The following is a 16016-nucleotide window of genomic DNA, read 5'->3' as shown; positions in this document are numbered from 1 at the left end:
TGACACCTCCATGTTCCTTGCTAAGCCACTGGTCCATGCAGGGAAGGACAGCCTCGACGGTCCTACGGCCCGGCAGCCTCGGGTCCCGGAGGCGGCCGGTCCATCTCTCAATTAGGACCCGTCGTTGTTGGACTCTTATTAGGCAGCGAGTATGGTCCGTTACGGCGACTTTCGCCGTTTGCAGCCCGCGTGTACGCCTGTATACTTCGGCTTACATGCGGGCCAGCAAGTCTGCAGGGGGTACTCCGGAGAGCACCTCTACTGCCACACCGCTTACCGTACGGTAACCCCGGCATATCCTGCACGCCACCCGCCTCTGGACTCGAAGGATCGAATCCCTCAATTTGCGGGTGGCGCACACCTTCTCCGCCCATACCGGGGCCCCGTACAGCAGCATCGCATGGACCGTACTCGCGTATAGTCGGCGAACACTCCCGCCCGGTCCCCCGAGGTTTGGGAGCAGGCGACACAGCGCCATCGCTGTTCTCTCCACCCTCGGGGTACCTATGACTCGCCTAAGGTAAAATTTGACAGATTTCACCCCAGCTTTCTACTTTCCACCAAAGTGAGGAGCCGAGGGTGGATTAAACTTCCACGTAATTCCATTGTTGGCGAGCTGGGAGACGATGTGAATCCATTCTTTTGATGAGGCCTTGAACAATAGGAAGTCCTTATAGGCTATCTTGAGAGAGCGTGCGTTACAAAGCGCGCTTCCATTCGTCGGAGCATCCTGAGCGCTGGAGCGCGAGAATCACCAAAGTCACTTACGTTTTTTCGGAGCGGTAACCGAACGATAAAGCATCCATGCGCGTCACGAGAATGCGTTGTCTTGAAGTGTTCTTCACACTGAGATTCTTCTGGGATGAGTGTCACGTTATGCACAGGCGTGATTTCCTCTTGAGCCCAGAATCTCTGGAGCAGATCGAAGAGTTCACAATCAAGAAAGCACTGCAGACCATTAATTGATTGTTCTGTTGAGATGCGATCATGCTCAGAGTAGAGTTGTCCTGATAGTATCCAGCCGAGAGTGGTTTTCTGAGCAATTGGCGTACCGCTAGCTCCTCGACAAATGCCGTCTTCGAGAATTTGCGCACAAACACCTGCGCCGAGAATCAGATCAATTTTTCCTGGCGTTGCAAAGCTGGGATCTGCAAGCACCAATCCGTGGATATGAGGCCACTGAGCATTTACAATAACTGCAGGTGGCAGATAAGAGATGAGTTTCGGCAACACAAAAGCTTCGATCTTTAGAGAAAATGCCAAATTAACGCGTGAGATAATTTTCAAAGAGACACGTCTGTTGGAGACACTGGATCGCTGAGCACCGATCCCGATAATTGGAATTGCAGCTAAAGTGCGTGAGAGCCTTAAGATTTGTGCAACGGATTCAGAGATAAATGATGCCTCCGATCCTTGATCAAGCAACGCGCGTACTTGATAACGTTCGCCGTATGATAAGACGACGGTAACGAGAGCGGTAACGAGCAGTACTGACGTACTTCGAATTATACGCGATTGTGTCACATGACTGCATGCTTGAAGCGTTGATTTTTGTCCATCGGCTTGCGCAAGATGCGTGGAGGTGAGTCCAATGTGCGAGGTCGACGAAGTCGAGGCAGTCGGCGACACCGGCGTTATTGCGGCTACCGGTTCGTTTGATGAGAAATGTAGCGATGAGTGATGTTGCTTGCGACAGATACGACAGCGCTTTGCATTATGACAGCTTTTCAAATGATGAGGACCGAGACAGTTATAACAGAGGTTTTTCGATGAAACTGTCTCGCGTCGTTGAGCGGGAGTCTTCTCAAAATATTTTGGACACGCCGAAATATAATGGCTTGAATTACACAACGCACACTGCTGTTCGGCGGTAGTGGTAGCGTATGATCTTGCGTTTAGTTGAGGTCGTGTCATATTTGTCGCTGGATGTTTATGTGAGGTCGTGGATCTTTTGATAGCTTCAAGAGTATGCACGCGTCCAACGAGAAAAATTTCTAAATCGGCGAAGGAAGGCGCGGTAGTTGTGCCGAGTGTTTTTTTCCAATCCTTCAATGATTCGGAATCGAGATTGCGCACAGTCATAAAAACAATAAGATGATCCCACTGGCGCACCGGGCAGTCGAGAGCTTCGAGACCACCAAGGATTTCCTTATCGTCGCCGAGAAGTCGCGTGAGTTCCGATGATGACTCGGTTTTCAGTTTGCGAATTGCGAATAACGCTGATAATTGTGCATCAATTAGTATTCGCTTATTTTCGTAGCGAGCAATGAGCATTTTCCAGGAGCGTTTGAGATTTTCACTAGAGATAGTCACAATTTTCAAGTATTGCGATGGCTCCACTGTCAAGCTTATCTTTAAATAATGTAGTTTCTCGACAGCCGATAGATCATTATTTTCCATGATCATGGACGTAAACAAATCTCGATAATGACTCCATTGAGCGTAATCACCTGAGAATTTCGGTAAGTCGATACGAGGCAGTCGACGAGAATGAGATGCGGTAGACGTCGTCATTGAGTTCTCGGTCGCAGACGCACTCCTTTCCGGCGCGAGCTCATCTAACATGTCAAGCATGATGCCGTTCGCATCGATGTATTTCTCTTTGCACAAGGCATGGAGGTCGTCGGCGAAATACGGCAGCTTTGCAATTTCGGGGTTCCGCACTTTGCACAAGCTATCATGAAAACCCTGGAATTTCTCCCAATTAGCCTTGAGTGCGCTCACGCGACTTTGCACTGCTCCACGAGTTGTTTTTGTCGGTCCGAGTTTATGAAGATTTTCGATTGCGCGAGAAATCAAACCGAACAAATCATTCTAGCGAGCAATGGTGTTTTTGATTGTTGCCATCTTAGATGGAGTCGGAGTAACTTGATTGGAGAGAACACAGCACTTGCGAAATATCACTGATTTGAGAACCCTCACGACGTTCGGTAATTTCGGTTACGAGAAATCACGAGATTCGCGAAATCCAAAAATCCGGCTCGAAGGACCAGCAATGTTTGCGCGAGTTATTTAGAGTTTTCCAAAGCTTCCGGGAATTGCAAATGAACTATATGAGAATCCACACTTTCACTGAAGACATCGAAATTAATCGAACGGTCGGATAGAGGAAGGATGAAATATCGGTGCTTAAGAGAGATTACAAAAATGAGTTGATCGTTTAAGAGTTTATTTGAGACACACAATTGAGATGGAGACGAAACTGAGCTTGAGACACGCAGCCTTCGACTGTATCTCTCAGGGGCACTACAGACTCATTCCTGTAGTGTACGGGTGTCGCGAGCCCGAGGTACTCAAAGTGGAGTGTGTGGTGATGGATGAATGCGGTGTGACGGGTGGGACGGATCCCAAAAGGACTTTGATCCACCGTCCTAGAGGAAGGACACCTCGAGAAAAATCCTTCTTTTTGTTACAGATGGGGATACGCAAAAAGAGAGAAGCTTTACCGTCCGTGGGTGATTGGACACCCAGGGGACGGCATGGGGGGGGGGGTCTAGGCCTGGCTTCTCCCTTGTCGACATCTAGCGACAGGTCATCCGCGGATTTGCCGGCTGGGTTCGCGGATAAGCATGCTACAGTGCTGTTGAGGGACGTGTATGACCGGCTGAGGGCGATACAGGCCAAGTTCGAGACCCGTGTTATCGGTGTTGATTCTCGGGACTTGGTACTGGAGATGGTGGCTCTTATTGGATCAAAGGAGGTTCGATTCTTCCGTGGAAAGGAGCCATACGAGAAGATGCTGGCCTTTTGCCGACTGTTCTTAAAGTTCTGTGCCGTGAGCGTTACTCGGTGGTGTGCTGCGCATAAATGTACCTTAATTGACCTTGAGGATGATAAAGTGTTGCCTCGCCCAAAGACCTCAAAACTGGACAAGCGTGCCCTGCAGGCTGAAGAAGAAAAGTGGCTTAAAAAATTTGATCCCCAAAATCTTAACGGGGAGATGAAGGAGATCCGGGGGGACTCGCCACTGGACAAAATTCCTGAGGTTAGTGGTATGAGCGACGGTGCACTGGGCGCTGCCTCTGCCTCCTCTGGGGGGTTCGATGGTGCGCTTGATGTATCGGAGCCCTGCGTTTTTCACAGCCCGGTGGAAGTCCTTGACAGAGAACAAATCCTGTCGGACAACTGCCGGGCCTATGCGGAGGAAAATAAAAAACTTAAGGAACGCGTTAGCATATTGGAAGCGAGCAATAAAAAACTCCGTGAAGAACTGGAGATAATAAAAAGAGCGGCAGCTCCCCTTTCTCCCTCTTCTGGGGAGAAAGAGGCGCCCCTTAAGAAGAAGAGATCGCGACAGAGACGGGGTGAGGAGGTGGTCTCTAAGTTGGAAGTTTCCGATAAAGAGATCGCTTCTGGGGTGCGGAGAACTCTGTTTGAGTCCTCCTCTGATGTAGTTCCGAAGGGGCATCCACACCAGCTGCTTTTAGCGCAGATGGATCTTCTTATTGAGAAACGCATTTCTGGGGCGATCGAGGGCCTGAGGAGAACTGTAGAGTCTCTCAGGTCCTCATTGGATTTCCGGGGAAGAGGGGAAGGTTTGCCTGCCTCTGTTCCGTCGGTCAACGAGGTTTCCCCCGTCCTCTCTACGCGTATGCGGGAAAGGCGGGGTCGTGGCGGTGGAAAGGTGGTTTGCTCTCCTGGGGTTGGGTCGCTTGCCCTGTCGGCGGCTATTATGGCTGCTGGTGGGGCGGGTGGCCTGGGTTCTGGGAGGGTTCAGGCATCGGGCCTCGCGGCTGGTCTTGGACTGGGCGCGCGGCGGGGCCAAGTGACACGAGCTGTACGCGCTTCGGGTACGTCGGCGGTGCAACTTCTCTCGACCGGAGGCAGGTCCTATTCGGATGTTCTGAGGGAGGCAAAAACGCGCGTTAAGAGTTGGGTATTGGCCCGATGACAATGCGGTTTGGTGTGACTGGGGGTCTGCTTTTGCAGGTCCCTGGAAAAGACACGGTAGAAAAGGCGAACCTGCTCGCAGGTAGGCTGCGGGAAGTCTTTTCGGAAAAGGACGTGGTGGTCTCCCGCCCCCAAAAAACCATGGAGCTTAGGCTTCGTGGGACTATGGGGGAGGGGATCACCACATGCGAGGAGGTTTTGGAGGCGCTGACGTCTCTGGGGGGATGTAGTGCGGGGGATATCCGACTCGGATCAATTTGATCTCTGCCGCGGTCCTCCTGGAGCACCTTGTGGGTGCGTTGCTCGTTAGCCACTGGTCAAAGGGCTTTGTTGGCGGAAAAACTGAGAGTGGGATGGAACACTTTCGGGGTGGAGTTGCTTCGTGCCCGCCCCTTGAGGTGTTATAGATGCCTCAAGTTGGGGCACGCGCGTGTGAGCTGCTCGTCCGATGTCGATCGCTCGCGGCTTTGTTACCGCTGTGGTGTAGAGGGACATCAAACGGCGGGGTGTGTCGCCACTCTCCGTTGTCCGGCTTGTTTGGACGGTGGGGAGTCGGCTGGACATGTCCTGGGTGGCCGAGGGTGCGTTTCGCTCCCCCCTCCTCCCGGGCAACGAAAAACCGGGGCGAGGGATAGGCGCCAGGCTCCGGGTCGTCCCGATGGGGGAGGGCCTTGGAATATTGAGGCTGCCTCGGAGATGGTTTGATGTTAAATGTTTTTCTTGTCTAATGTGGTTATGGGGACCGCGGCTGGCATTAGTCCTTAACGGGGCGCGGCTGGTTCGGATGCGTTCTCTGTGTTGGTTTTTAGTAGGTAACGGCGATGGGTAATTGAGTGTCGGGGAGGTTGCCGAAAGGTGACTCCGCGGCCTCTTCACCCGCGCCAGGTTTATGTCGTTCTAGTCCTCTTGTCCTACGTCAATAGGTGGTGTGAACATCTCTCACCACCTTTACCTGTGGTCGGCCATAGTGCCTTTGCTGTGGGCCCCTAGAGAGCTGGGCCTGTGGCCCTTATTTATTCGTTAATGTGGATTGTGTACATGTATTGTGCACGTTATTTATTGTAACGCCCTGTGACGTCTTGCGTGTGGGTGGGCGACTGCGGTCGTCTCACTAATCGGGTTTGGCAGGGAAAAGGGTGAGGGCCCCGATCCCATTGCACGTCGACCCTGGGAAGTCCGGGGGGAGCTAGTAGCTCGGCTCCCTCCGATGCCCTATCTGGGCAAGGAAATGTCCTTTCCGGGGGGATACCGGTAGTATCCTCTCGGGAGATGTGTCCTTTTTAGAACGCCGGTCGGGTGTCCACCGTGATGTTATGCGAAAGCGGTTCCGCGGTGGCAATACCCATACGACCAGGGGCTTCAGTCAGGTTTTAGGTCGGTCCCCCGTCCGATAATCCTTCGGGATAGGGCGGGAATCCACCACGAAGCCTCCTGGCCCTCCCTCAGGGGTCAAAAAATAAAAGCCTTCGACTGTACAACCTCGCTTGAGCCGTGCCCAACTAACTTGTTGACGATGGGCCGAGAGAAAAGAATTCCCCGTTGTAAGGGTGAAAAGGGGGAGCAAGGTATGTTTACTTGAGTGCGAATCAGCTGATCGGAAGCTGATCGCCAGCTGATCGGCAGCGAAAAACAACAAGGAATGTCAGTCGCGGCACCGTAACGAAATGAGACTCGAAAATAATATATTTTTTACGCTGAAATAATTGGCTATACAAAGACGTGAGATATAACTAAAACGATTCGAAAACTTTAAGGCCGAAATATAAGATTAATTAATATGCGATAATTTTCACTTTGTCCAACTCCAAACAGCCCTTAATATGCACTCACACTACTAGGCGGCGTCATTACGGAATACTTTTCCGTAGATAAAAAACCTCCCATAATATATATAAGGACCACAACCCAAGAAAGCTCAATATCGGAGCTCTCAGCCCTGAAGATGCCAACTGCAACGTTTGCGAAACGTCGGCATTACGCTGTTAAACCACGCGGCATCCATCCGGAAACCTTTTGCATTGGTGATTCCAATGGCCGCGAAAGTCTCAAAACTAGTATCACTTTATTATTTAATAAAGCTTTATGTTCTTGTGTTTTAGTTATTTTAGCGAGCCAAAATATCTCAATAGAGAGATGTAATTATTTGAAAAGAAATTTAGCAAAATTATATTTTAATTTGGTTTATTTTAACATGCGAACGGTGCGAACAGTCAGACCGACGCGAGCGTGGCGAGACCCAAATGCACTGGCGCTAATTGGACAGGTAGCGGGGTGACGCGAGCGTGATTGGCCGGCGAGCCAGTGGTGGGGTGCGCACTGTCACCGCGGATATAAAAATCAAGACCGAGAAGCAAGGTGGACTCACTTGTGCCAGAGCTAGAGAAGAGTTTACGTCGCGTCGCGCGGTGAATAAAATAAACTCGCTCAGCATAAGGCGTTGTCCAGAAATAGTAGCGGAGAGTGAGCATATCCCGTTGTTGTCGTTCCCACGACGATCCTCTCCAGCGAAACCAAAGGTCCACGGCGATGTCCTAGTTCTCACGGTGACCTGAAACATAGAAATCATAAAATAGTCAAGATCCAGATAAGGAACACTCGAGAATAATCACCTCGCAGTATTGCGTCATTCGACGTGTTTGTTGGGCGGCTATCTTGAAGTCCTTTGTTCAGCATAAGAGTTCAACGGCGATTGCGTCAGCGACCCGTCCAGACGTGTAGCAGCGGCTAAAAACATTTACCTGGAGCAGAGAAAAGAAGAAACAAGGATTATTGACAGTAAAGCAACCTTGGTATTTATACTGGTTAAAATATCTGGCTACCACAAAGAAGGCGAACGTTTCGCAGTCTGCTGGCCGGTAAGTCGTTTTTTGATACGTTCGGGAAGTCGGTCTGGTCACAACCATTAATGGTCATAAAGATAATAGGCGACGAGAAAATGTAAGTTATAATAAGTCGTAGAAGTCTGTGATTCGTTGGTTCCCAAGTTTTACGACGTGCAGATATTAACATCCCGAGTAGGAGGTGCGAACGGCGCGGGATTGCTTATCGTATCAAGATCGAGGGCGGTCCGGGCGACAAAGAAAGTTCAAACGGTAGACGCACGTTGGGGTTTCTATTGTTCGCTTATTAGCTCTTGTACGTTACTTTTTTTAAGTAAGGCGCATTGTTTGCGTTATGTTATAAATTAAAAAAGGTTTTATGAAATATTCTATGACAAATAGTCCGTCATTAGAATTTATCAATTTTTTAAATTCATTCACCATCGTGTGATTAAGGTACTTAATCCGACGATTCATCATATTAACTATTCCATAAACAATATTATTCAATTTCAAACACGTTGATTATAGGGTTTACACATTGATTAATAGGTTTGCACACGTTGATTATATTTCGCATTTATCATTCATATCGTTAGGGTTGCAAGAGACGGCTAGTCATTTCTAGGTATGCGCTTGTTGCGTTGGATTGATCGCGTCGTTAGTCCCTAGACTAGTTAGAATTAGAAGATTCCCTATGCTGATATTACTAACGATAAGTGATAAAAACGTCTAATTCTAAGTTAAATCATTCGAAAAATGATTGATTATATAGTTTCTCGCAAGAAATGATGTGTCACGTCCAAGTGATCTTCTTTCCTCCTCTATTACTCTAGATCTGGGAAGAAAGGGTTAGCTCTCTATTTATTTAGGGCAATCTGCATGCACCGACTATACCCTGGGCGCGCCGAGAGCTGGAACTGACTTTTCGGATCTGGGGAATTTTAGGAATAGGGAATGTTTCGTAGGCACGTATGATAGTTTCTAAAAGAATTAAAAATAATTCGATATCATATTTTCTATTTAGACAATTAGATAGGAAATTAAAATATATTATTACTAATATTAAGTAATATTCTATTATCAAAGATTTAAACATTTAGAATAACCTGTAAATAATTACGAGTTAGGATTACTAAAGATTTAGATACATCGGATAGTCGTCGATTTCAAAGTGAGGCTCTAACGGTCTTGAGTTTACTAATTTGATCAGGGAGACAGCAGGAAAATTATATTCCTCGAAGAGTGTAAAATCTTGGTTGGAATTCTTAGATGATTCCACTAATTCGTTAATTATATTATTAATCTCTTCAAGAGTAATTGGAGAAAAAGATTCTATTTTATATTAAAAATTGTCGATTAATCTTAAACCTTGAGGTAGGTCAAGAGAGATTATCTCTTGAGACTCGGGTAATTGTTTATCTCCGGATAATTTCTCATTAGAATTTAATAAAGTATTCGCGATAGATCTATATTTCTTAATTAATGAAAAGCAAGTACGCTTTTTCTTACGGACGAGCTTGTTTTTTCAGTTGGCCATCTACAGGGGTATGTTCATTCTTATTGTATTATTTAGTTAGTTATTAGAGAATGATAAGGTTGAACTGAGAGTTAAAGAGATTAGTTCTCACTTGATTTCACACGGAGATGAAAATCTTCTTTGTTGTTTTTGGCGACTATGCCTGGGCTGTAGCTCACCTGGAGGATCTCGGTCTCAGGATGGAGTTAATAAAACAGACGTGCATTGATTTTGTTACTTTGATTCTTTATTCCTTCCTTTATGAACAATTTCTAAGTCTGTGATTTATAATCGTACAATTGGAGTTTACGAATTAAGACTATCAGATGAGTTTAACTCAAATGATCGACTAGCCTAAGGAATCACGAAAAGATATCAGTACAAGTTGACACGAAAAGCTCGATTAACAATAGTCGGCTAAGTGTAGGCTTTAGAAAATAGTAATACAAAATGCTCTATTCTAGAAGTTGACACGAAGTGCTCGCAGAACGCAAAATCCGCGGTTTATATACCCTTCGGAGGACCAAAACGTGCTTAGATTTTGACAGGTTTATTGTTCCGCTCTTCTAAGAACTCGGCTTGCATCATCGAAGAGAGAGTACAACGGCGAAGAGGATGGTCCAGCAGCGAAAATGATTCGTTGGCGCAGAATAATTATAATTTTTAAGGGGATGCCAGATGATGTTTTTACCGACCGAATGCGAGAATATTTAGTTTTTTTATATAACTTTTTATTGACTATACTGATCAATAAATCCTTTTCCACGATTAAAGTACTTATAAAAACGGACCGCGCTAGCTATGTTTGCATATATAAATCATATAAAAATCAAAAATTACAGTTTTGTTATCGGCTACTTTGTATCAGTTCGTAATAATACTTATTTAATAAAAAAAGTTCTGCAGTCTGTGCATAAAATATAGTATGCGCGGTAAGGATTATATGAAGAAATATTAGTAAGCAATTAAAAGTGAGATTGCAAGTCTAATAAAAAAGTTATAAAAATTAAACAAATCAAATATAGTAGGCCAACTGAACGAGCAAATAAATAAGATGTAAAAATTTATTAATAGTTAAATAATTAAATTAACATTCCGTTACAGCAGAGCTGTCCACATTTTGCTCTTTTCGGCCGATTTCCGAGATTCACCGCCCAGCGACCCCCACTCGCGCTCGAGGCCTTAGCAACGCGTTGACCGATAGCCGTAACTAAGACGCACGGCGCTCCGTCTCAGGGACGATGCATCTGTAACGCGATGCCGTTCCGTACCCTTTCTTTAACTTTAAATTTAACTAAATATTTTCAATATTTTAAAATCGCGATTTTTTAATTATTATTTTTATTATTAATTATTTATTATATTTTATTTATATATGTTTATTTTTAGATTATATTTATATTTATAATAATTGTGGCAATAGATTTCCACGTTAACAATAGTACCTCATGGGTGACGTGGAAATCTATTGCCACAATTATTATAAATATAAATATAATCTAAAAATAAACATATATAAATAAAATATAATAAATAATTAATAATAAAAATAATAATTAAAAAATTGCGATTTTAAAATATTGAAAATACTTAGTTAAATTTAAAGTTAAAGAAAGGGTACGGAACGGCATCGCGTTACAGATGCATCGTCCCTGAGACGGAGCGCCGTGCGTCTTAGTTACGGCTATCGGTCAACGCGTTGCTAAGGCCTCGAGCGCGAGTGGGGGTCGCTGGGCGGTGAATCTCGGAAATCGGCCGAAAAGAGCAAAATGTGGACAGCTCTGCGTTACAGAAACAATATAAATCGTAAACGTTTCGACTGCACTACAGTCTTTATCAATACATAAAAGTTAAATATTAAAATACAAAGTTAAATATTAAAAATACAAAGTTAGTTAAATATTAAAATATAAAATTAAAACGATTCTTCGCTGTTGACCAATAGATGTGCAAGGCGATTGGTCTAAGATGCCAAGTTATGCGACATTTAAACATGCTGCGGATATAATACGCGAATTAAATCAATGTCAGAGAAAATTAAAAAATCTTTCAACTTACATTATCGTTTTAACAAGTCCTTTTTCCCGATATTTCAAGTGTGTGTTGCGAAGTCTGAGTAACAAATGTCAAAGTAGAGAGCGTGATGTATTTATTTATTACCAATGTTTTTTCTAAACTATGATTCAGCAAATTTTTTAAGTATGTCAAAGTAACTACTGTCTAACAATTCGGTGTCTTTATTTAAATTAATTCCATTTTTCTGTTCTTTAATGTGGATCATTTCAGATATTAGCCTTTTATGATAATTCTTTTCATGATCCATAATTTTAATATTGTCCCAGTCAAATGTATGTTGTTCGTTTAGAATGTGTTCCGTGACAACCGAATGTTTAGCAGAGTCTAATTTAATATTATTTTTATATTCTTTAAGTCTCGTTCCTAATTGTCTTTTTGTCTGTCCGACATATGTGGCGTCACAATCGTTGCAATTCAATTTATAAATAACATTAGAATTCGTGGGGCAATTATTTCTGTCCTTTTGAACTTTTATGAAGTCATTCAATTTTTTAATGCAACGATATCCTACCACTACGTCAGGTCTTCTTATTGCTGAAGCAACTTTCTCAGATATTGATTCTATATATGGTATGACAAAATATTTAATGTTAGTATTAGTATTATTAGTATCTGTTATATTGTTGTTATTAGGCTTGTTAAATTTCTTAGTTGAGAGATTTTTCAATCTGCGTTTTATTTCTGTGAAAATTAGATCAAGAGGATAACCGTTGGATTGCAAAATGTTAATAGTTTTCTCTATATTTTTTTTGTGAAATTGCGGATGTGATAGTAATAAAGCTCTATCTACCAAGTTATAAATTGTTCCTATTTTATGACAAGTCGGATGATTTGAAAAAAAATGAAAGTAATCTACCTGAGAATGTCTTTTTGTGATACCAATCTAAATAAATTTTATTATCTATTACTTTGATCATTATGTCTAAAGAGCTTATACACCGATTATCCTCTTTTTCCAATGTAAATTGTAGTCTATCGTTATAATTGTTGAATTCGTTCAAAACATATGTAATATTGTCAGCGGAAGTGCATAAAATAATGTCGTCTACATAACGGAAATAAAAAGTCATTTCGCAATTTAAATTATTAATTACCAATGTTTCCAAGTCCTGCATGACTATATCGGCAATGATCGGAGAAAGTGGGGAACCCATAGGAGTCCCATAAATTTGTTTGTAAGTTATGTTATTGAAAGTGAAAAATGTAGAAGTTAATATAAATTTTATCATACCTATGAATTCATTTTTGGGAATCTTTGTGTGTTGTAGCATTCATCATCCACACCTTTCATTTACACTCTACACTTTTATTACACCTTACACTTTTCACTGCACTTTTACACTTTTTACATCTTTATACATTTGTAATAACTTCAATTCATTAATATACATAATGTTTTTAAGAAAAATCAATATTTCCATAACAACACATTCATTCATTTATTTGTTACATATTAATTCTTTTTGTTCTTTCGCTTTATACTTTCAATGAATAAACATTACTTTTTCAAAGATCTGGTGAATTTATTTATAAGTCGCTACAGTGTGACTCTATAAAATGCCATCTATTATTGATACCGTTTAATGCAAGATCTACGGAAACATTAGTAAATAATGAAACAACGTCCAATGAAACTATTATGTCGGAATCTTGTAGTGTTTTCCCTGATAGAATGTTGCATATATCGAAACTGTTATTCACAAAACTGTCAGCTCTAGGAAGGCTATCTTTTAAAATTTTATGAAAGAAGGAAGCAATATTATATAGAGAAGTATTTATTGAGGAAACTATTAATCTAAAAGGAATATTTTCCTTGTGGATCTTGGGGAGCCCATAGGCTTTAGGAAGAAGGGAGTCGCTTGAAAATAAATAATAATATTCTTTTTTGTTGATGAAATCTTTTTTCAACCATTTTTTTAAACAATTATTGAGGTCTTTTTCTATTTTTGTTGATGGATTGTTTTTAACTATGGTATACGTAGAATCGTCTTCTAGGAGACTCTCAACTTTTTTTATATAAAATTCTTTTTCTAATGCGACCGTAATGCTGCCTTTATCTGCTCTAGTGAATAAAATATTGGGGTTTTGATTGCAGAATTTAATTGTGTCTTTATGCATGTGAAGTAATTGTTCTTGTATGTCCGTTATTTTGTCATTCTTGTTTAAAAATAATGAAAATTGTGGAATGGCAGCATTACGAATCGAAGTACGATTTCTGATCCCGTTAGAATTGCTCTCTATATCTTTGATAAATTCGTGTATGGCTACTTTTTTATTTAAGTTAACTGGGAGACTAAATTCAAAAAAGTTATATATTAAAAACATTTCACGCATATGTGTGTGCAAATCGAGGCTGCGAAATAAAACAGAGCATTAGATTAATTGCGTGATATCGTGATAGATGAAGCTGCAACGTGTTTCTCTCTCTCTCTCTCTTTCTCTCGCTCTCTCTTTCTGTTTTATATACTGTATACAATTTATACTGAACACAATTTATATTTTCCATTTACAGTAAGAATAATTTGTATAACAATTTACAGCTATATGTGAACAAATAATAAAATTCATTAGAATCAATTTCTATCAAATATGCTTATTTTAGTAAAATCATTACTTCAACAAATTTCGACGTATGATGTAATAATAAGATTCACAGTTTTTTTACAAATTATAAATGCATATACTTATTATCTATAAAAATCATGTGAATATTATTGTATTGTGCGAATATAATAAAATTGTATGCCATTATATATTTTATGTTTGATAATATAAATAATACATCAATTTTTTTCTATAAAAAACTATATATAAAACAGAAAAAATTTTGTGTTATTTATATTATCAAACACATGAAATATATAATGGCATACAATTTTATTTTAATTATATTCGTATAATACAATAATATTCACATGATTTTTATAGATATAATAAGTACATGCATTTATAATTTATAAAAACTAAATCTTATTTTTCATACATCGAAGTAATTCGAGTAATGATTTTACTGAAATATATATATTTGATAGAAATTGTGATTCTAACGAATTTTATTTGTCCGCATATACCTGTAAATTGTTATAAAAATTATTTTTACTGTAAATGTAAGATAAATTGTATGCAATCTATAAAACAAAAAGAGAGAGACAGACAGACAGAGAGAGAGAGAGAGAGAGAGAGAGAGAAGCGCGAGAGGACGTCTAAAAGAATATAGAAGCGGTCGACAGTACAAATTGGAAAGAAATAGAGGAAATAAAATAACTATAAATATTTAATATAATTATATATTTTATCTACTTTCACATATTTAAACATTTTATAGTAATTATAGCTATAATTTTGTACTGTTTCCGTGGCATATATGTATTATGTAATTAAACAATATTTTTTAAACAAAATTTTAACAACAAAAAATGTTATAAAATAGGTTTAAAATGTGTAGTAAAATATTAGCTAATTTCCATTATGACTAAAATGCAATTAACTAAATGCAATTAAAAAAAGACATAATACAATAAAAAAATAAAAACAAGCAATACAATAAGAGTTTAAAATATAATTTCAGAAAGTTATGTATGATTATGATTATGAGATGAATCGGTACCTTTACCCTACTTATAGTACATATATGGTGTCGTCCCGCATATATGGTATCCCGCAGATGGCCCGGGCGTATATCCCGGTGCAGGTACGTATCCTGCAGACCCGGGCATATATCCCGGTGCAGGTACGTATCCTGCAGCATCGGGCACATAACCTGACGCGGGAGCGTACCCTACTGCGCCAGGCACATATCCCGGTGCCGGCATGTATCCTGCGGCACCGGGCACATATCCTGGCGCAAGAGCGTATCCTCCTGCGCCAGTTATATATTCTGGTGCAGGAATATAACCTCCGGGTGGCCCGGGCATATATTTTTGTGCGGAAACTGCAGGTCCGGGTCGTCGGTTCAGTTTTCGCCGCTCTTTGTTCACCGCCCGCCGTACGGCCTCATTTATGCGCTGAAAAAGAAATAATTGTATATATTTTACATACACTTATATATACTCTCTCTCTCTCTCTCTCTCTCTCTCTCTCTCTCCCCCTCTCTCTCTCTCTTTCTTTCTCTTTTTCTCTTTCTCTGTTTTATATACTGTATACAATTTATCTTTTCCATTTACAGTGAGAATAATTTTTATACCAATTTACAGCTATATATGAACAGATAATAAAATTTATTTGAATTAATTCATATAAAATATATGTCAGTAAAATCATTACTTTAACGAATTACTTCGACGTATAATATGTAATAATGAGACTTACAGTTTTTTTATGATAAATGAATATACTTATTAGCTATAAAAATCATGCGTGAATTATTGTATTGTGCAAATATTATAAAATTGTATGCTATTATATATATCATGTTTGATCATATAAATAATACATTCAATTTTTATTATTTATATTATCAAACATAATATATATATGGTAATGGCATACAATTTTATAATATTTGCACAATATAATAACTCACATGATTTTTATAGCTAATAAGTATATACATTTATCATAAAAAAAACTGTCTCATTATTACGTATCATTCGTCGAAGTAATTCGTTGAAGTAGATTTTACTGACATATATTTTATATGAATTGGTTCAAATAAATTTTATTATCTGTTCATATATAGGTGTAAATTGGTATAAAAATTATTCTTACTAGAA

General features: G+C 40.6%; 1 protein-coding gene across 1 annotated transcript; it reads right to left on the bottom strand.

The window, feature by feature from the left end:
* Window positions 1–107: 107 nt before the first annotated feature.
* Window positions 108–2574, bottom strand: LOC146724582 (uncharacterized). Its single transcript, XM_085479614.1, has 2 exons — window positions 769–2574; window positions 108–515 (listed from the first exon to the last, which is right to left on the bottom strand). Exons 1-2 carry the CDS (start codon window positions 2572–2574, stop codon window positions 108–110), a joined length of 2214 nt encoding a protein of 737 aa, XP_085335740.1.
* Window positions 2575–16016: the final 13442 nt, after the last annotated feature.

This window comes from Nylanderia fulva, unplaced genomic scaffold (genome assembly GCF_048542155.1).
Source record: "Nylanderia fulva isolate GAGA-0341 unplaced genomic scaffold, ASM4854215v1 Scaffold125, whole genome shotgun sequence".
NCBI lineage: Eukaryota > Metazoa > Arthropoda > Insecta > Hymenoptera > Formicidae > Nylanderia > Nylanderia fulva.
This window is presented reverse-complemented; position numbering and strand designations above follow the sequence as displayed.

Bases quoted from the DNA above. Each gene is read 5' to 3' on its own strand.
- LOC146724582 (XM_085479614.1), bottom strand. From the start codon at position 2,574: ATGCTTGACATGTTAGATGAGCTCGCGCCGGAAAGGAGTGCGTCTGCG. The intron at 516-768 runs GTAAGTGACTTT...ATTTTACCTTAG, and splicing joins GGTTACCGCTCCGAAAAAAC to GCGAGTCATAGGTACCCCGA.